Source organism: Phycodurus eques, chromosome 2, assembly GCF_024500275.1.
Source record: "Phycodurus eques isolate BA_2022a chromosome 2, UOR_Pequ_1.1, whole genome shotgun sequence".
Lineage (NCBI taxonomy): Eukaryota > Metazoa > Chordata > Actinopteri > Syngnathiformes > Syngnathidae > Phycodurus > Phycodurus eques.
The window spans coordinates 4,369,352-4,396,658 of NC_084526.1; the positions used below are offsets into that span (position 1 = coordinate 4,369,352).

The window sequence follows — 27,307 nt, forward strand, 5'->3', positions numbered from 1 at the left end:
GACAGGTTCTGTGTCCCAGAGATCGGAATCTGAATCATCTTCATTTGCCAAGTATGTAAAAAAAAAACTAGATATTTGTTTTCGGGAGTTGGAGCCGCTCTAGTAAGACAACAAATACCTATTTGACAATATATCCTTTTGAGACATAAAAACATAAAATGCAGTTCAGAGAGTTACTGAGCAATGAAGGGTTACCGCTAATGTGGTAATGCTGATGAAAAAATATTTTTTTTGGGGTGGGGGGGGACAATTGTGCAAATGATGCAGAGTCCTCCAGCGGAACTCTCAATAAACATGCTTTGGTCCGAAATGTTATTATGCACATTTCGGACCAACAACAATTAGCAACTGATCAACAGTAGCTTGCCATTGCCAGGATTGAACCCTCTGGAGTCAGTTGTCACACATGGGCGTCCAGATCACATGACCACTTTGTGGTGATGTCGCAGCAAGACGCAGCCTCTTGAGTCTCCGTTTCAACTTGTGTTGAAAGTGCGGACTTTAAACTACATGCTAGTTTTTTTTAATTGTGTTAAGCCAAGTAAAGCCAGAATTCTGATAAATACATTATGGCGTATTCCCCCTCGATTATTATCGCCTTAGGTGGGCGATTCCAAGGAAAGTGCTTGCGAGCAGAAAGTGCTTGCAAGCAAAAAAAAGTAAAAACTGCGATAACCCTTTTCAATTTAATGATGGTGTAAATAGTTGTATATACATTTTTTGTTAGCAAAATTTTTACATAAGATTTTGGAATTTACTAATTACATTTTAAATTCTGTGTTAAATGGTTTGTTCAATGTGTGTGGTTGTCACGTTTAAAAATTTCACTTTTTCCTACTCTGACTTTGTTTACTGTCTGATTTGTAGTCCAAAGTGATATTATTGTCAACAGGTGTCAAACTGGTGGCCCGGGGCCAGATCCGGCCCGCCACATCATTTTATGTGGCTCGTGAAAGCAAATCAAAATTGCTCATTTTGTTCTGGTGTAATACCATTGAGATATTTGCAAGCATTTTTTTGTTACCAATCCCCCTTTGAAAAGAAATATAATCGTTGAAAAACATGTTTTTATAGGCTTCTGATTTCAAAACTGGTTATTCAGCAATGTGTTCTGTATACTGTATGTAATTACAGTATATGAGGTAATCTTTAATTTATATGGGTTCACAGTCATAGCGACCCTCCGAGGGAAGTCATAACTACCATGTGGCCTGTGACAAAAATGAGTTTGACACCGCTGCTATTGTCTGTGAAAATAAAAAAATAAAAAAAACTGTACAGTCACATGTGAGGTTGTGCTGGGAAAAAATGACAACAAACATGGCAAGGTAAACCAATTTTGTAGGTGAAATATAATGGTAAACACAAAAGTACTGTAGTAAAAAACAGCCAATTTGACCCTTGACTCGAGAGAGTTTAGAGAGGATTTGGCAACTGTCCTTACTTAGAGATTGCCATCAGATTGCAAGAGGGATACTGTAGTGGACCCCCCCGCAACCTGAGGTGACACAGTGACTCTCCGCGGCTTGATAAACCACATTCTTCAAAGCCACCCTGCTGTGAGACAACCACTAGAAGACACCTACTGGACCCTAAATTAATTAGCAGGTCACTTCGAAATCTTGGTTTACAGTCATCAAGGAGTCCTTTTCTTCGTTTGAACTCAGAGCAGCCAAAAGGGACGAGTTGACAAATTTGCACACAAGGCGACACCCGCTGGCGTTGAGAGGAACTGCAATGCCGATCCGTGAACCCGTGTTTGATGTTTAACCAAAGGAAAATTTGTGTTTTGTTATTTTACGAACTCTGCCGAATTATTCCAAATGTATGCCTTGATGTCTGTGTCAGTATGTCAACGTTACAAGCGCAGCTGAGAGATTTTGAGAACTGTTTTGATTTGACTCCAAGCAGCATGAAATGTGATTTGAACCATAAGGAGTTGATTTGCCAAGACTAAAGTTTAAACAGTCACTATATACTTGACCTGTGAGTAAAGAGTATAAAGTTGGGGGTATCTTATATTAATATATGTTTTTAAACCCATTTTATGGGTCAGAATTGTTGACAAGATTCAAGGTGATGGGTGTGGTCTTGTCTGGTCCTCTGTCGTCTTCGACACGCTCCCGGGGTACTTAACCCCTGACTCCCTCTCTCTTGCACTCTCTTTTGTTTTCCTCTGTTCGTGTTCTGGCCCCTCCCCTGTCTTTGTTCGGGCACGCGGCTCAGTAACTGCGGGGCTTGGGGATGGGGACTCGGCTACCCAGCCTCTCCGTGGGCCACCGCTAGGCGATCACAGCAGCTGCTACCAAAGTACCAGGTACGCTTCCAGCCAAGCGTGATCGCTCTGAAATTGCTAGCGAGTCCCTAAAAAGGCAGGAAGAGAGACGGTCATATTCTCCCAATGAGGCGTGACGAACAAAATTTTTTTTTCTTCCGCCTCTTTTGTTTTTTTCATTTTTGTGCATCCTTTTCTTGAACCAAACCTACCTCTTTGCATCTTGAGACGCGCGCATAGAAACCAGTTTATCTACGTTCGTGAGTAGACACTGCAAGTGCTTGCCGGACTGTACAATATTAGTGCCTAATAATTTCGGGGAAATTACTAGCTTCACACTAAATCCCAACTTTACTCTCTCTCGTTCTGACTCACCGCATTAAACACTCACATTCACATTTTTAGCCCAGCAACACACAATAATCTGTTTCCCTTTTCGTATGCCTACTTTTCTTCTTTTCACCATTATTAGTGTTATTTTCTTTCTTTAGTTAGACCCCTTTGTGTGTTTCCCTCTAGATCCCTTGTAGATGTCATTAACTATAAAATTCCACTCTTGGTTGTGTTTTGTGTGTGTTCTGAGTTTAAGTAAGCCTCTGTCATCGAGAATTTCATTGATGAAAAGGTTTCTCGTCATTTTCCCTAAATTTTATACAACAAAAAGTGATGTGGTGCCCCTTTCCGAGACATATTAGTTTGATTTTATCTTTAAAGCATACATCGGACTAACCCAGAAGTGAACGCAGGGGTTTACGTTCCTTTGTATCTTTTTCCAAATTAATTACCTTTCATTTCAACCAATATACGCTGCAGATTCAGAGAGACACGAAGAGTCAAGGAAAGGCATGGAAGTGGATGTCCTTGGAAATTTTTATGGCTCAAACACCTGTTGTGAGTTTTTTGCCATTTAGCTACAAAAGTGGTACAAAAAGTACTGAAACATTGAACAGCTGGACCTGTGCATTGATAAGTTTAGAGAAGGTCAATTTACAGTAAGCTAAAGGTCATAGTGCGTTTTCTCTTTTTGAGCATTATGTTGTTTTAGGGCATGTTCTCCCCCGTGCCTGTGTGGGTTTTCTCCGAGTACTCCGGTTTCCTCCCACATCCCAAAAACATGCATGGTAGGTTAATTGAGGACTCTAAATTTCCCGTAGGTGTGAATGTGAGTGCGAATGGTTGTTTGTTTATATGTGCCCTGCGATTGGCTGGTGACCAGTTCAGGGTGTACCCTGCTTCTCGCCCAGCCAGAGATAGCTGGGATAGGCTCCAGCACGCCCTAGTGAGGATAAGCGGAACGGAAAATGAATGAATGAATGTTCTTTTAGATTACACTGTATTTTTTTTCCCGTTGATAATGTTCATGTTTACGAATGTTTCTTTTCCCATGTGCTTTAAAGCTACTTTGACTTGAAGCAAAAGAGCAGCTTTACTAAGATATACAGTATCTATGGATATAAAAGGTCACACACTGGGTTTTTTTTGTTTGTATGTGGTTAAATTCTGTATGTCAATATCTCGTCAAAATTGGCAATGAAGCCACAATTTTGAGGTCTACTGTTATAAACTAGTTTCAAATTTAATTGTTCTATTTTCTATTGCAATAAATAAATAAATCCACTCCATATTCAAAATCAGTCTGTGTGTTTTGCAACGTTCTTTAGGATCCTTGCAGTTTGCCACGGTGTAATGTACAAGCAGCTTGCCGCTTGGATGCTACATGGATTACTGCTGGACCAAAGCGAGGAGTTTTTCGTGAAACAGGGTCCAAGTGCAGGTGGTGCCGTTGCCTACCAGGAGGAGGATGAAGACGATCTTGGGCTGGGAGGCTTAAGTGGGAAACAGCTGCGAGAACTTCAAGACCTGGTGAGAAGCACAGCTGACATTCCACTCTGGACTTTCTGTTTCATTTTGTTTTTTAATTATAATAGTTTCTTTTTTGTTTTTCTTTCTTTCTTTCTTTATTGTTGTTGTTGTTGTTGTTAATAATATAAAAAAATCATATCCTCTGCTAACTAATTCTTATTGGTGTCGTTCTGTGTGGCTTGGCAGAGGCTGGTGGAGGAGGAGAACATGTTGGCTCCGTCTCTTCAGCAGTTCTCCCTGCGAGCAGAGATGTTGCCTTCTTACATTCCAATACGTGTGGCAGAGAAGATACTCTTTGTTGGAGAATCTGTCCAGATGTTTGAAAACCATAACCACAGTCCCTCTAGGGCTGGTACTGTTTTTTGCGGCATGGTCGCATTCATTTTAGGTGACTAAAACATGCGAGATTACAGTATTGCTGTCAGTTTCAGGTTCTATACTCAAGCACCAAGAGGACGCATTTGCTGCTGATTTGCACAGACTAAAACAGCAGCCTCTTTTCAGCCTGGCTGATTTTGAAAATTTAATAGATCGCATCAGAAGCTCGGTGGCGGAGGTAAACTGGTTTAGTACTGCAATATAGACTGCTCACAGAAAGTTAGGGATATTCAGCTTTCACTTGAAATTTCAGGATGAACCTAAAATGTGCTGTAACTTTTAGAGTCGAATGTAATTTGACCTTCTCTAAACTTTCAGTATTTTTTGCTAAACTTGCTGCTTTCTAATTGGAGTTGAACAGTAAAATTAATATTTTAGAGAAGGGCAAATTATTCACCTGTAAACGTTAGTGTATTATGTAGTGTATATGAGGGTTAACTACTTCTTCCTTTCCTTTCGGCTTGTCCCTTTAGGGGTCGCCACAACGCGTCATCCTTTTCCATTTAAGCCTATCTCCTGCATCCTCCTCTCGAACACCAACTGCCCTCATGTCTTCCCTCACGACATCCATCAACTTTCTCTTTGGTCTTCCTCTACCTCTCTTGCTTGGCAGCTCCATCCTCATCATCCTTCTAACAATATACTCACTATTTCTTCTCTGGACGTGTCCAAACCATCGAAGTCTGCTCTCTCTAACTTTGTCTCCAAAACATCGAACCTTGGCTGTCCCTCTGATGAGCTCATTTCTAATATTATCCAACCTGGTCACTCCGAGAGCTAACCTCAACATCTTCATTTCTGCCACCTCCAGCTCTGCTTCCTGTTGTCTCTTCAGTGCCACTGTCTCTAATCCCTACATCATGGCTGGCCTCACCACTGTTTTATAAACTTTGCCCTTCATCCTAGCAAATACTCTTCTGTCACATAACACACCTGACACCTTCCTCGACCCGTTCCAACCTGCTTGGACCCGTTTCTTCACTTCCTGACCACACTCACCATTGCTCTGGACGGTTGACCCCAAGTATCTGAAGTCCTCCACCCTTGCTATCTCTTCTCCCTGTAGCCTCACTCTCCCACCACCACCCCTCTCATTTATTCGTCTGCTTTCCAGACTCATCAACTTTATTCCTCTATAGTTCCCACAGCTCTGCACATCACCCTTGTTCCTAAAAATGGGCACAGCACACTTTTCCTCCATTCCTCAGGCATCTTCTCACGCGCTAGAATTATATTGAACAAGCTGGTCAAAAACTCCACAGCCACTTCTCCGAGATGCTTCCATACCTCCACAGGAATGTCATCAGGACCAACAGCCTTTCCATTTTTCATCCTCTTTAATGCCTTTCTAACTTCCCCCTTACTAATCATTGCCACTTCCAGGTCCACCACTTCTCCTCTCCCTTTTCTCTCATTTTCCTCATTCATCAAGTCCTCGATGTATTCTTTCCATCTATCTATCTAGCACCATCTATCTAGCACACTGCTGGCACCAGTCATATATTTCCTTAATCACCCTAACCCTAACCTCGGGTCTCCGCTTTGAAGTCTATATCCTTCCCATCTCTATCCCTCTGTCTGGCCAACCTGTATAGATCCTTTCCTCCTTATATATATGACCGTCTCTCTTCCCGCCTTGGGTCCGGGGTCCGCTAGCACGTTCGGAAAACTCATGTTTGGCTGGAAGCCTATCTGGGTAGCTCAGCAGCCACTGTTCCGGAGGCTTAGCAGCGGCGACCCATGGAAGCTAAGGAGTCAGATCTCCATCCCCAAGGCCCGCGGTTACCAAGCCGTGTGCCCGAATAAAGAAAGGGGAGTGGGGAGGGGTGGCCGAGGCCAGAACACAAAGAGAGGAAAAACAAAAGCAAAAACACCAAGAGTGCAAAGAAGGTTGGAGTCAGGAAATAAATACCTCGGGGCAAGAGGGACGGAGAAACCTGGAGAAGACCACACCCATCATCCTGAATCTAGTCTACCATTTTGGCCCATGAAATGGGTTTAAAAATCATATATTAATATAAAATAACCCCAACTTTGTACTCTTTAAGCAAGTCAAGCATATTGAGTGACAGTTTAAACTTTAGTGGTGCAAATCTACTGCTTATGGTTCAAATCACATTTCATGCTGCTTGGAGTCAAATCAAGCCAAACAGTTCTCAAAATCTCGCAACTGTGCTTGTAAAGTTGACACACTGACACAGACACCAATGCATACATTTGGAATATTTCTGCTCAGTCCGTGAAATATCAAAACAGACATTTTTCCTTGGTTAAACGTCTGGGGTTCACGGGTTGCGGTGCTCTCAAACGCCAGTGGGTGGCGCCTTGCGTGCACGTTTGGATATTAAGCAAATAGTTTTTTGCTGTATTTGCATCCCATCGTCGATTGGTCCCCTCTTGGGCTGCTGCCAGTTCAAACGAAGAAATTGACTCTTTGATGACTGTAAACCAAGATTTTGCGGGGACCTGCTAATTACTTTAGGGTCCACTAGGTGTCTTCTTGGGGGAGTCTCACAGCAGGACAGCCTGGAAGAATGAAGCCCATCACGTGGGGGGGAGGTTCTGGCAACTGGGTCAGAGTCACGAAAATTATTTATCCTGATATTTCCTCCTAAAGCCAAATATCCCTAACCTTTTGTGAGTAGTGTGTATGTCTTACGTCTAATAATGGTACATTTGTATTTTGGATTGCCTTTCAGCATCTTTGGACACTGATGGTGGAGGAGTCAGAGCTCCTTGAGCAGCTCAAGGTATGATCTCCTATTACACTTCTTTTTATACACCAAATGATGGTAATGATTACGTTGGTCAGTATCAGAATCATCTTTATTTGCCAAGTATGTCAAAAACACACAAGGAATTTGTCTTCGGTAGTTGGAGACGCTCTAGTACGACAACAGTCAATTGATAGAGAATACTTTTGAGACATAAAGACAAAAAAAAAAACCAGTCACTGAGCAATAAAAGGTTGCCAGTAATGTGTTAATGCCGGTAAAATGTATTTATTTAGTTTTGACAATTGTGCAAAAAGTTGTTGAGTCCTCTTGCAATTAGAGGAGTTTGAAATGACTAATAGAACTAATAGAAATAGTCAGGTGCAATGACCATTGTGCAAAGGGCGCAGAGACTTCAAGAAATGTATGCAGTTTAAAGTGACTAGTAGTGCGATAATCTGGGACATTGTCGATTGTGCAAATGTCGCAGATGCTACTCAGGACATGAGTGGCCAGTATTGGTCAGCAACAGACATGCAAATAGTGCAGCGTGGCTTGACTACTACAGTGAGTGCACGAGTAATGTATAGTTGGCCCGACAGAAATGTGACAACAAACTCATGACAAAAAATTGGCAGCATGTTGCAATGGAATTGTAAGTTAACTGTTTAAGAAGTTAATGGCTAGAGAGAAGAACCTGTTGGAATGTCTGCTTGTTTTAGTTTGCATTGTTCGGTAGCGCCTACTTGAGGGAAGGAGCTGGAAGAGCTGGTGACCAGGATGTGGAGGCTCCAAGAAGATTTTGCATTCGCTTGTCTTTGTTCTCGCAGCGTGCAATTCCTCAAGGGTGGGTAAGGGGGTACCGACAATTTTTTCAGCAGTTTTTATTGTCCGTTGCAGTCTGAGTTTTTCCTTTTTTGTAGCAGCACCAAACAAGACTGTGATGGAAGAACACAGGACTGATTCGATGACTGCTGTGTAAAACTGCCTCAACAGCTCCTGTGGCAGGCCGTGCCTCCTCAGAAGCCGCAGGAAGTACATCCTCTGCTGGGCCTTTTTGAGGATGGAGTTGATGTTGAACTCCCACATCAGGTCCTGAGAAACTGTAATTCCCAGGAACTTGAAGAAGGTCTCGACGGTTGACACAGGGCAGTTGGACAACATGAGGGGCAGCTGTGGCGAAGGATGCCTCCTGAAGTCCACGATCATCTCTACAGTCTAGAGTGTGTTCAGTTCCAGGTTGTGTCAGCCGCACCACAGCTCCAGCCGCTCCACTTTCTGTTGATACTTAGACTCGTCACAGTCTTTGATGAGACTGTTGTGTCGTCTGCAAACTTAAGGAGTTTGACAACCGGGTGCGTTGAGGTGGAGTCGTTCGCGTAGAGAGAGAGAAGAGCAGTGGAGAGAGGACACATCCTTGGGGCGCCCCGGTCCTGGTGGTACATGTAGATGAGGTGGTGTCCCCCAGCCTCACCTGCTGTGTCCTGCCCGCCAGGAAGCTGTAAATCCACTGGTAGATGGCAGGTGAGACGCTGAGCTGGAGAAGCTTGAAGGATAGGAGTTCGGGGATTATGGTGTTGAATGCAGAGCTGAAGTCCACGAATCTACGTATCCACGTATCTACGAATATTGACAAAGGAAGGGATTTGTGACATGAGATGAGCAGAATGGGCGTTTAGTGAATGCATATAGCTGAGGACTCCTGGTCTCGTTAATATAAACCCAAATATGCACTAATACGTACTTTTGGTAGACCGCAATGTTGGATTTACGTGTCTGGAACACGTTTCAGGCAGGCGAGTCAGGCTCCTGAGTGTTCGGCCGGCCTGGTCGGCATCGTGAGCAGGTGGATTCGACGGAAGGGAGGGAGGAAAAACAGGCCGACGAGTTCTCATGCAGGACGTCTCTCGGGTGATGTTCGGAGCGGGCGCGTTGCGTACGCCTCCGTTCCCTCAGATTGAGTTCGGGCCCAAGCAGGGTAGCTCGGAGCGCTTGTAGGAAGTTGCAGCCGGGGATTGTCCGATGTGTCCTTGCTACCTCGGGTGAGGTGGGCGTCCTGCCTGGTCGTCGGCGAGTTGGTCGGGGTGACCAAAAAGGCTTCTGCACCAAGACTCCCAAAAACTTCTGAACTTCTCCCAGCTCTGGCCCCTTTTATGGCCAGAGTGGGTCAAAAGGGGGGTTTACCCCCCCCCTCCCCTTTTCTACCACCTTCGCGAACACCGAGGGGCTGGACTCCTTTTTTATGTTATTTTTCCATTCTAGGATTATTTTGTGGTTTAAAACCACTGGAATAAAATATTAATTATTGGGTTTAAGATAACAAGACCATGTTCCGACCCTGCATTGAAAAGATGCAAACTCACGAGGCTAGTAGAATTACTTACAGTTCAAACACAGCGACTCTAAATCCGGGCTACAATGTATGCTGAGCTACATGACGTCAGTACACCATTTTTCATTGATATAGAAGCATTACGGCGCCATCAAGGACAAGTTCACAATGCCAAGTCTCCGTAAAGCACAGGGTGGCGGAACGTCCGAAGTCTTTACTGATCTTTGTCAGAAAACGAAGCTCGTCCATTTTGTTGGGTCGGGAACATAGATTCGCAAGGCGGATTGACTGGAACGCCAATCTGTATCCTCTCTTGCCGAGCTTACCCTGGATGCCGACGCGCTTCCCACTTCGTCGCCAACGTCTCCATGTGCCAAAGACTGCAGCCGCCCCCCGTTAAGTATCTCAGGGGGGAAAAAAATTGGTGTAGAATTGGTGGAAAGTTGGTGAAAGAAAGTCTGTGGTCGACTCCCTAATGTTTCCTAAGTCTTCCCTTGTGTGAGTGAGTTACGTAATGTCTCCAAAGACGAACGAAAAAGACAAAAACATAGACCATACTAGAGAGCACGTAACCGAGGTGTCCACACGGATAAGCGCTATCTTGGATGCTGTTCTTGATTGTATGTTGAAAATACACAAGGATTTCATGAAAAACGTACTGGGGAATGTCCACTGCTTTTTATGTGCAGAGGGAAGGAGCGTCAGCTTATTTTACATGTCTGCTGTTCTTCTACTTTCAGATCATCAAGGACTTCTACTTGCTGGGTCGTGGCGAGCTCTACCAGGTTTTTATTGACCTTGCGCAGCACATGCTGAAGACCCCACCAACGGCTGTCACAGAGCATGGTAAATCACATCAAGCTTTATGCTTCTTTATGGGCCTTTCCTTGCTCTTCAAGGTGAAATTAGACCTACAATGCTGTGTAAATGTATTGCCCCCTTCTGAAATTTTTATATTTTTGTATAGTTCCCCCACTTTAATACTTAAGAAAATCAAACAAATGTAAATATCAGACAAATATAACCCAAGTGAACTTGAAATGCTGTTTTTAAATGATGATTTCATTTATTAAGGAAAAACTAAACTATTCAAAGTTACCTGGCCTTGTGTGAAAAAGTAATGGCCCCCTAAACCTAATAACTGGTTGGGCCATCCTCAGCAGCCACAACTGAAATCAAGCATTTGTAACGGGCAATGAGTCTTTCACATCTCTGTGGAGATATTTTGGCCCACTTTTCTTTGCAGAATTGTTTGAACTCAGCAAAAATAGAGGATTTTCAAGCATGAATGACCTTTTTAAGGTCATGCCACGGATTCAAGTCTGGACTTTGACTAGGCCACTCCAAAACCTTAATTTTGCATTCTTAAGCCATTCAGAAGTTGACTTGCAATTGTGTTTTGGATTGTTATCCTAGAAACTGGATTGTTATCCCAGAAAGAAGTGCGCTTCAGCTTGAGGTCACAAACTGATGGCTGAACATTCTCCTTCAGGATTTGCCGTTAAAAAGCAGAATTCATGATTCCATCAATCACCGCAAGTTGTTCAGGTCCTGAAGGAACAAAACAGCCCAAGATAATCACACTACACTACCACCACCATGTTTGACTGTTGGTATGATATTCTTTTTCTGAAATGCCATGCTACATTTTCATCAGATGTAAAGTAGCACACACCTTCCAAAAGCTAAACTTTCATCTCGTCAGTCCATATAATATTCTTCCAAAAGTTTTGGGAATCCTTCGGATGTTTTTTGCAAAAGTAAGACAAGCCTTTATGTTCTTGTTGGTCAGCAGTGGTTTTCCCCTTGGAACTTGAAGGAACCTGTGTTTTAAAATCCCCTAACTTCCGTGGTTCCAAGCGTGTTCGTTTTCGTGAAAGAACGTCGTTCACAACAATGTATAAAAAGCAACCAATTTATTCCTGACAGAGGAGTCTATACATTTTGCAGAGCTCTGGGTTCGTAACTACCCTAACTTATTCTTAGCAGATACAGTAGTAGAACCAAAGTATCTGACTCTCCCCCAGACTTATACAATGTTTCAAACAGGCCGGTGTGGAATCGCTGTCGTCTGATTGGTCCGTAATCTGACGTCATCGTTGTTCGGCCAAATGATGACTATTTGATCTGGGTCCAGACGTCGCCTGCCGATGTCTCCTGCATTCAATGTTTATAGTGGCTCCCCGCAGTTCCTTTCTTCTTTGTCATCTGTCTCCAAATACCCCCTGATGAGGGCCACATACCCCCCGCTGGGGGCCTTCCTGCAGTATACTCCTATACTCCAATACACATTCTCTTCCAAACTAGTTAGAATTACATATTAGAATATAAAGTATTCTATATTCCCTTCAATCCCCCAAGTTGATCTTCTGATAATCAGAAGATCAACAACCCCTATACCTACTAACTATTTCACTACAATACTCATTATTCTATTCTAAGCACATCAAAACTAAACAATTCAGAGGATATACCGGTATCGTTCAATGGAGCGAGCGATTCCATGGCCACCCTGTCCTCGTCCAGGCACAGCAGCTGATATTGGCCGTAGGGGTCCTTACCCACAAAGGTCTTGAGGACAATTCTGAGAACCAGGTTCCTGAGACAAGGGATAATACAACATCCACAAATAGCAAGCACAGCCATGACAATTATGGTTGTTGTTGCCAACGGCAGTATGAGACCTCTCCATTTACCAAACATCCTATTAAGCAGGCTGTAGAAGGGGTTGTCCTCCACTCCAGACATTGATTTAAGTTTAACAGACATGGCTTGCAAACCTTTCATGGCTCTGGTGATCTTTCCGTTCGGCGCAGTGTTATTGGGGATAATTGTACAGCAATGTCCTTTAATTCGAGAGCAGGCACCCCCTTATTCCGCTAACATACTATCCAGGACCCACCTATTTTGGAATGCCATGAGAGATGTAGCTGATAGTTGCTCATGGATGCCCTCCGCTAGTTGGGAGGTGAAATTCACCAATCTTTGAATTTGGTAATGGTGGTAATTTATGAAATCAACATTTTTATTCGGAGTTACCCATATAAAAAAATACACTCAAGTCCTGCGGAAATTTGGCAGCGAGCTTTATACTCATCCGGGACACCTCTGGGAATTCCAATGGCATCCAGGTAGGTGGGGTCTTCACCTTCTTCCCAAGCATTTCCGCCCACATTAAAGCCACTGACCATACGGCGGAAACGGTTCAAGCTGCCCCACACCAGTCACGCTCCCATGTGAAATCCGCCATTTGAGTGAGTTCCTGCTCAGAGAGGGGCTTAATCACTGTGGGAGCTATCATAGAGACCAACGCACAAGTGCCTGTCCATTCCCCGGGTAGGAAGTCCCACAACAAACCACCTCCACACATCCACCACAAATCAGACCTCATCTTACTTAATCGGGCCGCATCATAATATTCAATGAAAGGCGTGAAATTACAAAACTGTGGATCTAGGTGGCCCATTGATCGGGAAAGTTTGTTATTTGGGCCCAAAGTTACCTTACTCTTATTTTGTGTGATACAGGGAAGGGAAGGGACCATATTGACATCATAGAGGGGAGCACCTTTCACCTTCGTCAGAGGATAAACCTGATCCCAGTGCTGGCACTCACCCTCCAGGTTGTCATTAGTCATCAGCTGGTAGGCACAGGTCAATTTGAACTTAGTTGCAGCAGTATAATTCTCCTGACCACAGGGTTTACAATCCAATTGAGGTTATTCATCGTAGCACAAACAAGACAGTCTTTTTGATAGATTTTGACTGCGTCCCTACCTTCCATAGTAATTTCCTTAAACCAATAATTACCTAGATTAATTCATTATTCAGGTCATATCTCGTAACTTTGGAGGTTCGAAAAACCACTGGATCTGCATTTTTTTTTATACTGGTACTTTCGCAAATGTTCTCATTATCGGACAAGATGAACTTTGTGTCGGACGTAGCCAATTAATAATAATCTGTCCTAGGGGATCGGCCCCCGAGACATCTATACCCAAGGTCAACAGTACGGGATGTCTGTCCCCCGGGGTAACCGAGTGCATACTACCCCTTTCCAATTTGATCCTGTCCTTCCACCGCCAATTTCTATTCTTCGTCGGCTCCCAGTATCCCGGTTTCGAGTGGGTAATCACCTGCTTGCAACTGTAACACAAATCCACCTGCTGGTTCGCTTTGAACCTACGGTTCACCGGATACCGGTCAGCTCCTGCATGTCCTGTACTCAAAGCGCACAAGTAAATATCGTATCCCGCCGGGTCGCCCCAGCGTGCACAATTTACCACCTTACACAATTCAAATTGGTATACCGTCTTTTCCCCCAATGTGTAATTCTAGGGCCCCTGTTGGCTTCACGGCCCTCTTTGTTACTCGTTCTCCTTGTATTGAAGGCATTCCAAAATAGATTCCTGTAACTATAATCAGGGAGATCACCAGAGTCATTATTACAACCTTTGACCAGACATACAGGATGTACATATTTCCCCCTATGTTAAATGACTAATTTAACACCAAAACACAGTATCCACACACAACCCCATACACAAATCAGCAGGTCGTCTCCTTCCGTCGGAGAGGCCCCTGACCAGACCTGCAAACATTAAATTAATCACTACTCTGCAAACGATACCCGTGCCAATTGACTACATAATTCCTGTATACATACTCCAGAGAAGGGACAAGTCGGCAATTGTCACCCAACATTGATATTATTCCCCAACCAATTGTTAATTTGTCTCACAAAAGTGTAAATGTCATTAAACCAAGAATCACATAAAATCAGCGTTAAGTCAGCACACCAACATCCTGCAATACAACAATAACACTATCAAGCTCCATCCTCCTGGGCGTCCTGTAAAATAATGTTATTTCAACAAATCAGTCATTCAACAGTCTGTAGACCGTATTCTCTCGTCAGTCACACGGTCCTTGGTAACTAAAGGTCTATAGTCTCTTTCACGTGATCACATCCTTCACTACTCCTGTCAGCCAGCTCAGTAGTGCTCCATTTCTGCTTTTAATTAAGACGACACAAACACAAAACATAAACAATTAACATGACATGACAAGCGAGACTTCACAGACAATAACATTAACCTGGACCCAGGAGTGAATGTCCTCTCACATACACCACACAGACAAAACTGAACACAGCACACTTATTGGTTGAACCATAACACCTAAACCACTACAGACCAGGCTTCTATCCATATCATTAATTAAACGATCCTATTGTAAATCTCCTTGGCCTTTGCAATACCATAAACTCGTAAAACTCACACACGCCTGTCATAAAGCTGCCCCCATCCCCCAGCTGAGGACGCCTGTGTCCTGTCATAAACCATTTGGTGCACCCTCACTTCAAGTGCTCTTTTAAGCACTCATCCATTTTCTGAGCCGCTTCTCCTCACTAGGGTCGCGGGCGTGCTGGAGCCTATCCCAGCTGTCATCGGGCAGGAGGCGGGGTACACCCTGAACTGGTTGCTAGCCAATAGGGCACCTACAAACAAACAACCATTCGCACTCACATTCACACTTACGTGCAATTTAGAGTCTCCAATTAATCTACCATGCATGTTATTGGGATGTGGGAGGAAACCGGAGAAAAGCCACGCAGGCACTGGGAGAACATGCAAACTCCACACAGGCGGGGCCGCTGATTGAACCTCAGTCCTCAGAACTGTGAGGCTGACCCTCTAACCAGTCGTACACCGTGCCGCCACTCTCTAAGCAATATATCAAATCCCATTCACCAGCACAGATAGCAACTTGGACGTCATTTATTCAAACTCCGAAGCGTTTTCTTACACCAAAACCCTCCCGTACTGTTTTCAGGCTTTTATCCCAGGCACGCAGAGCCGCTCTGGTCCGCTCTGCTGACCCGGGAAAAGAAAGTCACGATGCTACTCTGGCTTGATCCCATCCGCCGGGTACACGCCTGAATTTATCTATTATTTAATTTATCTTCCAGAATATCATATGCATACCTATTTATACATACAATATGTATGCCTTATTTATTTAGTTAATAAATATAATGGGTACCCTTTGAAGCACTTTATAACTTTTTACATATATAGTCATATAATTTCATTTCACACAATTTATAAAACGTATCGCACCGAATATTTATACCATTCACACTTAGTCCACGTTTTTTTTTTTTTTACAATAGAGGCCTGCGCAGGACATGTTTGGGACAAGTAGAATCACTTGTCCGATCTGATGACTAGTGGAAACTCATACGTCGAAATATAATGGTTAACCAGCGCTTTGTCGACAGACGGCACGTTTTCTTTTGCACAAGGATAGCCTTTGGGCCATCCGGAAAAAGTGCCGACAATTATTAGTAAGTACCTTATGCTTTGGACTGGGACCACCATTGTCGGTTCGGTCCATTACCACCACATAAATTCGGGCCTTGGCCCATCTCAGTGTGTCAATTCCCTCTTCGTTGTAGGGCAAACACTGAAATCTTGACATATATCACAAAAAAACACAAAAATCTTTTACCTTACACAGAAGATCAGGGTGCCACCAAAAGCGCAGCTTGTTCAGCATTGACACATAACTTTCCTGTAGGTAACATCAGTCTCCTAGGTTCTCCTTGTCATCATACAAACCACAGCTTCTCCTTGTCATCATACTCAGCACCTGTCTCTTGCCACTTACGCTTGTCTTCCTTTGGCGCCTCCTCCTTCATCATCCTTTCGATAGCCTGCTATTTCTTTCGCCGCCGCATCCGCTGCGCCATTCCCCCGGGCTACCAGAGTGCCCGCTTTCGCCTGTCCTGGACACTTGACCACAGCCACCTCCACCGGCCTATCAATAGCCTCACTCAGTCGTTGAATCAGCTCTGCGTGGGCCACTGGGTCACCAGTGGTCGTAACAAAACCCTGTCGCCTCCATGCAGCCAGATCAACAAACAAACATCCTACCACATACGCCGAATCAGAATAAATTGTAACACACTGACCTTCAGATAACTCTAGTGCCCTGCACATGGCCAGCAGTTCCGCAGCTTGAGCGGAGGGTTTCATAACATCATTTATGGACCAAAGCGTTGGGATTTCAGAATTTGGGTTTCAGTGATATCTTCTATGGCCTCTTGCTTACAAAGATACTACGGCACGTTAACAAAAGCAGTTGGGTTTACCTCGAATGTTACCGGAGTCACGGATGTACACAGACCCCTTGGACCACAGTGAGTCCGGCAGCGAGCTCCACAGCTGTGCGGCGTCCTCATGGTCCGAGAGTTCTCTGCCATGGAATCGGGCTAAAGTCACATGCTCCAACACCCCTCCGTCCACCATGGTACCTTGAATGCAAAAACATTCAGTACTAGGAGAGTACAACACATTGGGTATTTGATCTTGTTGCCAATCATTTGCCAAATGGCATTTTCTCACCATGGGTCCCAGTTCTCTGGCTTTATGACCTAATGCTAGTGGCAAGTGATGTGTGGAAAAGATGTCAAGTTTATCATAAACCCATCACTCTGCTCTGGTGCCAAGGTGGACGCAGCCACCACACCTTGTTTCCCTATGTAAATTCCTGTACTATTGAGCCTCCAATTTTCTTCCTGTATCGACTCAAAAGCTTCCCTATAAACAAAATCGTCATTTTTATCATAAAACCGTGTGAGATGGAGTGGGTTCACTTGGAGGACGATAGGGGGCAAGAGAGTCGATTGAGGGCTTCCACCGCAGGAAGGCCGAGTAAACTCCGCCTCCCTCCTTTGTTTCAGGTTTTAGTCGGGCGCAATATATGTCAGCAGTTGCTTTCGGAAGTTCATGTTGTATCATGTTCCATCCGGAGGACAACTTCTGTCCACAGTTCATCATGGTCCCATCGGGGAACCGTATCGTCAGTCCATCCGGGCTACAAAGGATGGTAGCCCTGGTCTTGATAAAGCAGATCTCTGCCCATCAGGTTCACTGGAGCCCTTTTTTCATGAGGACAAACTGATGTTCATGTGTCTGTCCAGCAATTTCAGTCTTTAATGGTGTCGTAATCGGCAGACTCATGGGCACCCCTGCACAGCTCATTCAGGTGGTTGTCTTCCCTTAACGGGTTCAGAGGCTCCGTCTTTCCTCCGTCCCCTGGCTCCAGGCTCATTGGGCATTCAGACCAGTCCTCATCGCAGTAGTACTGGCGAGATGGCTCTTGTTGCTGTGGAGCCTGCTGCGGACGCTGTTACCGGGCCGCGCCCAACTCTCCCTCGTGAAGCTTTGTAGCCTCCTCTTTGAGGTGTGGCCTCTCCGGGTTCCACTCAATTGAAGCACGCTTGGTCCGTTGGAGGTCGGCAAGGGCTTCCCCTGCCCCCTTTGGTGAATCCCCTGTCACGACTTTCGCCTCGTCTCCTCGTGGACCCCTGCGCCATCCACATCTGTTTCTCTGCTTCCATTTTTCTGTCCTTTTTTTCTTCTTGTTTGTTGTCAGTGGCCAATTTACGGGCTTGGGCTAATTGCAACTTCAAAAGTTGTTCCTGCATATCTTTTACCTCGTCTGATGATTTGTGTTGTCTGTCGACAAAAAGTTTCAAATGGTGTGACACATGACGATTAAAATAACTATCTTCCCCTTCCATAAGGTCAGGATCTTTAATAAGTTCAGTCCTAACTTCCACCGGCAAGGTGTCAAGTAAAGCTATTCAATAAATAACATTTGCCTGCCTTAAACGGGAGGGATGTGACCCGGTCTCATCTGTCCAAATAGTTATACAATTTTCGAAGTGAGAACTGGGATCCATGAGAGGTTTGACGTCCAGAAGCTTCGGCACCGTTGGGGAAGAGGACGGGAACATGTCGCGGATGACTGCAAACACTATAGGAGCAAAAGGGGCAAATAAAATTTCAGGTTCGACATTATTCAGACCCGACCGTGTCAAAATATCATCCGATTGGTGAACCGAAATGCAACAGGCGCGTATCAGTCTCACGATGTCACCACACGCCAGGCTCATGCCGTCCGTCAAACTTTTCAGCCCCTGGATCCAAATTACACCAACAGCAGCCAGTCCGGGAAGCCGCTTCTGTAAAAACTCAACATTTTTTTAAAGTCAATTTGTATATTTACCCACCTCTTTGAATGCGGTGACGTTACTGGGGCCGTTTTCGGAAAGGTCCGTAAATTGTATTTAGCGGGGGAATTTGTCGCTCTTTTTTTTTTTTCTGAACAGCTGTAACAGCTGCCATGGCAGGGCACACCAGACAAATCTCATAAGTTTTCTTCTCAATTTTTCACTCTTCTTTTTTCTTATTCAACCTTCAATTCTCTCTCCACCCTGCAGCATCCAACTTTTCCTTCATCTTTTTCCTTTCAGAATAACCTCTCTGTTACGTGAAACAACTTGCATTCCTTTTTCTTTTCCACACACTTCTTAATCCTGTTGGTTTCTTGTTCTGCCTTTCTCTTTCAATCCACAAATCCGACACATATCACATTCATTACCTCGACACTCGACTGTCCAATTCACAACCCCGAGTTTTGGTGGCACACTCATCTTATTCTAAATCGGTTTTTGGGGGTCCCAAAATCCCCAACGTCTACCGAAACGTTACAATTTGAAACCGCGTCCGATTTCAAGTCAGTCTACGACGGGACAAGTAGGTACCTTGTTACCCTACTTCCAGGATTTTCTCTGATCCTGGTCTGTCAGGTCCCTTGTTACCCTGACATCACGTCGTCCGTTACCCTGACTTTAATTATGCAATTTTAACAACACAACGTCTTATTAACTATAGACAACAAAACAACTGTACCACAAGTCTCCCAAATTTCGTAATTTCCAATGCGCAGAATTCGTGATATACTCAAACAGGCTTCCGCTCACCTTTTTTATTTCGGTGCACCGGGGAGATTTGGAGTCCAACTGAATTCCTGTCCGCTCCTCTGTCTTTTTATCTATTGTTCCTTCAGGATCACGTCGCGGTCACCATTTGAAGGAACCTGTGTTTTAAAATCCCCTAACTTCCGTGGTTCCAAGCGTGTTCGTTTTCGTGAAAGAACGTCGTTCACAACAATGTATAAAAAGCAACCAATTTATTCCTGACAGAGGAGTCTATACATTTTGCAGAGCTCTGGGTTCGTAACTACCCTAACTTATTCTTAGCAGATACAGTAGTAGAACCAAACTATCTGACTCTCCCCCAGACTTATACAATGTTTCAAACAGGCCGGGGTGGAATCGCTGTCGTCTGATTGGTCCGTAATCTGACGTCATCGTTGTTCGGCCAAATGATGACTATTTGATCTGGGTCCAGACGTCGCCTGCCGATGTCTCCTGCATTCAATGTTTATAGTGGCTCCCCGCAGTTCCTTTCTTCTTTGCCATCTGTCTCCAAATACCCCCTGATGAGGGCCACATACCCCCCGCTGGGGGCCTTCCTGCAGTATACTCCTATACTCCAATACACATTCTCTTCCAAACTAGTTAGAATTACATATTAGAATATAAAGTATTCTATATTCCCTTCAAACTCTGCCACAGATGCCATTTTTGGCCAGTCTCTTCCTCGATGTTGTGTCATTAAAACTGACCTTAACTGGGGCAAGGGAGGCCTGCAGTTCTTTAGAAATTGTCCTGGGTTCCTTTGTGGCCTCCTGGATGAGTCATTGCTGTTCTCTTGGGCTAATCTTTGTAGGCCTGCCACTCCTGTGAAGGTTCACCACTGTTCCGTGTTTTCCCCATATGAAGATAATGGCTCTCCCTATGGTTCGCTGGAATCCGAAAGGTTTAGAAATGACTTTTGTAACCCTTTCCAGACTGATAAATGTCAATTACTTTATTTCTCGAATGTCCTCGGATCATGTCATTTTGTTGTAGCTGTTTTAGATCATTTGTCTGACTTGATTTTGTCAGGACAGATTCTGTTGAAGTGATTTCTTGATTGAACAGGTCTGGAGGTAATCAGGCTTTGGTGTGATTAGCGAAAATTAACCAAAAATTGTGATATGCCACAATTAATTCCTGATTTGAACAAGGGGGATAATTACTTTTTAACACGGGGCCAGGTAACTTTGAATAGTTTTTTTTCCTTAATAAATTAAATCACCATTTAAAAACAGCATTTTCAGTTCACTTGGGGTATATTTGTCTGATACTTACATTGTTTGATGATCTTAGGCAGGAAAGTGGGGAAACTATGCAAAAATAGAATAATTTGAGAAGGGGCCAATACTTGTTCATGGCACTGTACATAAAACAAGCCATCTGTCTTGTAATTAATTTCTACTTAGCTAAAATTAAAACCTGGCCAGTGAATGAGGTGGTTAGGTAACTGGAGCAACATGAAAAAAATCAAGACAGTGTGCCTCACTGCAATCTGTCAGATATCAACATGACCGTTAATTACTGTATGCTTGCATGCTCCACTGGGAACACTACGTATTTAGACCCCTTTTTTTATTATTGTTAATTATTATTATTATTATTTTTTTTTTTTAAGCAACGAGAAGCTTAATATACGTGGACCACAAATACGTGATTGCACAAACTTGTGAGTGTACTCGCACTTGGCATTTGGGTGCCTTACTCAGGGGCACCTCAATTCAGGCAGTGTGCTAGCGTCTCCCCATCCACCAGTCGTAATTTCCATCCTGTTGATCCATAGCAGGTGTTGAACAGACTGCCCCAAAGTCCTCAAACCTTGTTCTTCCAGACAGAACTTTTACCACCCACATATTTCACATAATGACTTGATTAAATAATTAATAACTCACTTAGTAATCATGTTATGGTAGGATTATTTAAACACCTCAACTGCACAGAATACTGAGTATGCATACCAACTCGATGTAAAATGTCTGTTTTGGGATTGGCTATGTGTTTTAATGCCTCATGTTTTCTTTTTCCCAGATGTAAATGTAGCCTTCCAGCAAGCAGCTCATAAGGTGTTGCTGGATGATGACAATCTGCTGCCTTTGCTGCACCTCACTGTTGACTACCAGGGGAAAGACAACAAAGGTCAGCTGTGGAAAAAACTTTAAAATATACTGTAGATGACTGATATTTAATAAAAGTGAATACAATGACAGTTTACTTGACTTGCCACGTAGATATCATTGAAGTCACATTTACATGTACTTTTTATTTATTTATTATTATTATTTTTACTTTTTTTTACCCCAGTATAAATGAATTAATTAATGAATTAGTGGTCTTCATTGTCATTATACTCACAGTACAGGAAGCCTGTTTTTTGTTGTTGTTTTTTTGTCCTGTTGGGCTGTTAGGTCAAGCAGAATGGAAAATCTGTATCCCTTTTATGCCGGAATAGTTTTACTGTCACAGTGGAGTTTTTAAGCTTCTGCTGTGGTTTCTTAGTATTATAATTGAGGTTTATTGAGAATCAGACTTGATCACTCGAACAGAACAAAGTTTCTAGAAGGGAGAAAGAAACAAAGACAAAGCACTAATTGTAAACAGGATGAGAGAAGTAAATCATTACATTATCTACAACAATGAAACATTAAATATGAGTGTTGCATGGGGCTGTAGTGCTACACCCTGTGAGGGAAGGAAGACCAGTACAAGGACAGAAGAAGAAGCATGCAGGACCAGGGTCGTAAACCCGGCTGTACGACTGAAGTGTGGTGGGATTAATTATGTAAATTATGAAAGTACAGGAGGCGGCACGGTGGACGACTGGTTAGAGCGTCAGCCTCACAGTTCTGAGGACCCGGGTTCAATCCTCGGCCCCGCCTGTGTGGAGTTTGCATGTTATCCCCGTGCCTGCGTGGGTTTTCTCCAGGCACTCCGGTTTCCTCCCACATCCCCAAAACATGCATGAATTGGAGACTCTAAAATTGCCCGTAGGTGTGAATGTGAATGCAGATAGTTGTTTGTTTGTATGTGCCCTGCGATTGGCTGGCAACCAGTTCAGGGTGTACCCCGCCTCCTGCCCGATGACAGCTGGGATAGGCTCCAGCACGCCCGCGACCCCAGTGAGGAGAAGCGGCTCAGAAAATAGATGGATGGATGAAAGTACAGGACGAGAGTATAAGTGAGGGGATACACAAGCTATTTGCATATTCATGAGTTATTTGTCGCAGTAAGTGCGTGATCCCACACCAAGTGAAAGAGTCCTAGGGGTGTGTGCCTGCGGATACATGCAAGTGAATTGACACCGTTTTACATGCACAAAGACTGACAGAACTGTCCTTTAATTGCTGTGGCTGCACTGACGAGGCTGAGGACCCCACCCAATCAATCTCTCTCATTTTTTTTAAGTGGGAGATCTTGCACAATTGGTGGCTGACTAAGAATTTTTTGCCCCACTGTGTGTGTGTGTGTGTGTATGTGGTTACGGAAAGTATTCAGACCCCCTTAAAATTTTCAGTCTTTGTTATATTGCAGCCATTTGCTAAAATCACTGAAGTTCATTTTTTCCTCAATGTACACACAGCACCCCATATTGACAGAAAAAAAACGGAATTTACATTTTTGCCAATTTATTAAAAAAGAAAAACTGAAATATCACATAGCCATAACTATTCAGACCCTTTGCTGTGACACTCATATATTTAACTCGGGTGCTGTCCGTTTCTTCTGATGATCCTTGAGGTGCTTCTACAACCCCAGCTGTGTTTGATAATACTGATTGGACTTGATTAGGTAAGCCACACACCTGTCTATATAAGACCTTACAGCTCACAGTGCATGTCAGAGCAAATGAGAATCATGAGGTCAAAGGAACTGCCTGAAGAGCTCAAGAGACAGAATTGTGGCGAGGCACAGATCTGGTCAAGGTTACAAAAAAAAAATCTGCTGGATTTAAGGTTCCTAAGAGCACAGTGGCCTCCATAATCCTTAAATGAAAGACGTTTGGGACGACCAGAACCCTTCATAGATCTGGCCATCACGCCAAACTGAGCAATAGGTGGAGAAGAGCCTTAGTGAGAGGTAAAGAAGAACCCAAAGATCACTGTAGCTGAGCTCCAGAGATGCAGTCGGGAGATGGGAGAAAGTTCTAGAAAGTCAACCATCACTGCAGTCCTCCACCAGTCGGGGCTTTATGGCAGAGTGGCCCGACTGAAGCCTCTCCTCGGTGTAAAACACATGAAAGCGCGCATGGAGTTTGCTAAAAAAAAAGAAACCACCTGAAGGACTCCAAGATGGTGAGAAATAAGATTCTCTGGTCTGATGAGACCCAGAATTAACTTTTTGGTCTTAATTCTTAGCGGTATGTGTGGAGAAACCCAGCCACTGCTCATCGCCCGTCCAATACAGTCCCAACAGTGAAGCATGGTGGTGGCGGCATCATGCTCTGGGGTTTTGTTCAGCTGCAGGGACAGGATGACTGGTTGCAATGGAAGGAAAGATGAATGCGGCCAAGTACAGGGATGTACTGGACGAAAACCTTCTCCAGAGTTCTCAGCATCTCAGACTGGCCTGAAGGTTCACCTTCCAACAAGATAATGACCCTAAGCATACAGCTAAAATAACGAAGGAGTGGCTTCAGAACAACTCAGTGACTGTTCTTGAATGGCCCAGCCAGACCCCTAACTTAAACCCAATTGAGCATCTCTGGAGAGACCTGAAAATGGCTGTCCACCAACGTTCACCATCCAACCTGACAGAACTGGAGAGGATCTGCGAGGAGGAATGGCAGAGGATCCCCAAATCCAGATGTGAAATACTTGTTGCATCATTCCCAAAAAACTCATGGCTGTATTAGCTCAAAAGGGTGCTTCTACTAAATACTGAGCAAAGGTTCTGAATACTTATGGATGTGTGATATTTCAGTTTTTTAATAAATTAGCAAAAATTTCAACAATTCAGTTTTTTTCTGTCAATATGGGGTGCTGTGTGTATGTGTGTATTTAATGAGGAAAAATATTAACAAATGATTTCAGCAAATGGCTGCAGTATAACGAGTGAAAAATTTAACGGGGTCTGAATACTTTCCCTCCCCACTGTAACTGTGATGTCGGCAGCGGTGTCAATGAGTGCATCATGTTGTAATTCTTTTTCAAGCGTGGCTGCCAAGTAGAACTTCTCCGACCTGCCATTAACGGTAAGATCACCAAGAATGCCTGACAGGTTGCTGGAGTCATTTGGGGAGTCACATGATGTGACTCCCGAGGCCCATTTGTTGATGTGGGTTTTTGGTTGCGAGGTTTGGTTTTAGCTACAGGTGTTCCCTGGTTATGGCAGGGGTTGGTTGTGTGCCTACCCACCTTCTGTTGGAATGGACCACTGTCATTGTCAAGTGGAGCACCAGGCAAATGAGGGAGGAAGTCAGGGTCCACACGGATTGTCAAAACAGAATGACCAGACCTTGGGAGGTGGTCATTGGGCGGGTGCTCAGGCAGATGCGGGTCCTGCATTGCTTCATTTTGCTAAGCTGCGATTTACTTCAAGAACTGCCTATGCAGTGGCACTTAGTTCCATATCCTCGGCCTCAGACCGTCCTGGAGGTTCTTGCGGGGTCAGGGACGAGGATGAGTTCTATTTAGGTTTGTAGCATTCGGCGAATAGACAGGGAGTGAGTTTTTTTCCAAAGAACTTTAAAAGTCCGAGTTATTGTTGCAATGTCGCCACGTCCGCAGTTTGTCACGGGAACCCTGTTGCTGGTGGTGGTAGTTATTAGTTTGGGACTTGTTAAGTTTTATTACTGTTGCGGTTATACGTGTCATTATACAGCCGCATGGTTGGATTAGAAGTGTGGTAAAAGGCACGTTCGAGTTCCATTGACGATACGTGGTTCAAATTGAGAATTTCGGCATCTGATGTCTTCGTGTTGGTCTTTTTCTGCATAGCGAAGCCTTTAGCGGCCAAGTCACACATTTGTGAGTTGGACAGCATACGGTGGCATACTGCCATACCAAAATGCTGTTTAGTATTCGGGTGCAGGTTTTCAACAAAAAGCGTTTTGAAATTTTTGTCTTCTTCCATGTTCGGTTTGTTCAACAGCCGAAGTATGCCTTGCGCAAGCAGCAGTTGTATGCCTGTGGCATTTCGAGTCTCCTGTTTAACTGTAAGAATGGCCGATAAGCAGGCTACAGCTTCCAGGTTGTCAAATTCACAGAACAATGGTGAACACTGTGCCCGGTAGTCTGTTAGCACATGGGCTGGTTGTCGCTCGATTAAGCTACCTACTTCTCGGCTAGACATTACCTTGATCAAGTAGAGTCTATCATCAGTGGTAGTGCATGGGAACCGTTTCAGGTGAAAGGTAATGTCTTTAAGGTAGACTGCCGTATCGTGGGAGCCATTAGACGTTGGCTCTAACCTTGGAATATTGCGCGCAACTTTGTCTAAGTCTGTCAAGGTCCTGTAAAGGCACCAGGACAAGGGAGAGACATAGGGGAGTCAAAGCTGCGGAAGCGAAGACTGAAATTGATATAATTGGTATTGACCGGGGTCACCAGAATTCTCAGAGCTATAAAGGTCCTGATAATAATGTTGGAACGTATCATTAAGTCCTAGCTGGTGAGTGACAGTCTTACCATTCTGAGTTATCACGCCATTAATAAGTTGTTTGGCTCTGGCACCTTTCAGCTGATTTGCAAGTAACTTCCCTGCACGTTCTCCATGTTCATAAAAATGACTTAGATTTTTAAGAAGCAGATATTCAATTGAATGAGAGGTAAGTATATCATGCTATGCACTAAGCTTCAATCGTTCTTTACTTAAATCTGGGGAAGAAGATTGTGCATTCCTATTGTCTTGATTTGCTTTTCCAGTTCCTTTTACCCTGTGAGTCCCTCTTCTTTCCAGCCTTAAAAGATATCACCTGCACTCTCAAATATGTCTTAAGGGCCTCCCATACAGTCGAGACAGAAACATCTGATGTCATATTGATGTCCAAAAACAATATTTGGCCAGATATGAATTTTAAAAAAAATTCATCTTATAGTAAAAGAGAATTAAACCTCCACAGCTGCCTGGAAGCAATGCCGTCAGGTATCTTAAGTTTCAGTAAAAGTGGCGTAATAATCAATTCGGCTGTACATTAGGTGACTGTATGAAAAGAAACAATATTGCTTGTCCTTGGGGTGAAAAAACCCCCACCAGATATCCAAGATTTTTTTTTTTCGCACATGGGTAGCAGATTTTTAGATATTACATATCCAGGTCTAACAGATGACCTGTGCATCCCAGGGTCCAGACACAGGTTAAGATCCTCTTCCAAAATGAGTAAATTTGAATTCAAACAAGGGAGCAAACTAAAGACGCCTGAGGAAAATCCGAGATCATCGCAGTTCGGGGCATAAATATTCGCCAATATAACATTGAAATTATAAAGCTTCCCGTGACTATAATATATCGGCCATATGGGTCAGCTATAGTTGAGTAAGATGTAAAAGAAACAGATTTGCTTGTTACTATTGCAACACCTCTGGCCTTACTCTGAAAAGTATAATGAAAAAGTTGTCCTACCCATCTACATTTCAACCGGACATTGTCTAAATTTTTTAGATATGTTTTTTGAATAAATGCTATTCCAGCACCTGGATTTTTCAAGTGTGTAAGGGCCTTTTCCCTCTTAACAGGATGGTTCATGGCTTTAACATTCCATGTAACTATATTAAGTGAACTGGCCATTATTATCTCACTAAAGATATATTAAAAATAAATTCTATAAACATTTGGTACATACATACACATAACATTAGGTGTATTGTTAAAGGCTCAATTACTCTGGCTGAATATCAGGAGTAAGACAAAAAAAAAAGTATAACACTTTGGTCCATTAATAATGACAGTGAGAGACACAAAGCCACCCCAGAACCCCCA

General features: G+C 43.7%; 1 protein-coding gene across 3 annotated transcripts in view; it reads left to right on the forward strand.

The window, feature by feature from the left end:
- The window catches only part of tubgcp4 (tubulin gamma complex component 4), a 57,502-nt gene that overhangs the window by 10,879 nt on the left and 19,316 nt on the right, over nt 1-27,307 (forward strand). For 2 of the 3 annotated variants that reach the window (XM_061664445.1, XM_061664426.1), the window contains 6 exons: nt 3,937-4,138; nt 4,325-4,490; nt 4,564-4,694; nt 7,216-7,266; nt 10,303-10,408; nt 21,422-21,529. In XM_061664445.1, coding sequence (XP_061520429.1) covers nt 3,937-4,138; nt 4,325-4,490; nt 4,564-4,694; nt 7,216-7,266; nt 10,303-10,408; nt 21,422-21,529 — 764 coding nt within the window. The remainder of the gene's footprint in view (nt 1-3,936; nt 4,139-4,324; nt 4,491-4,563; nt 4,695-7,215; nt 7,267-10,302; nt 10,409-21,421; nt 21,530-27,307) is intronic. The other variant, XM_061664435.1, reaches the window with a different exon arrangement.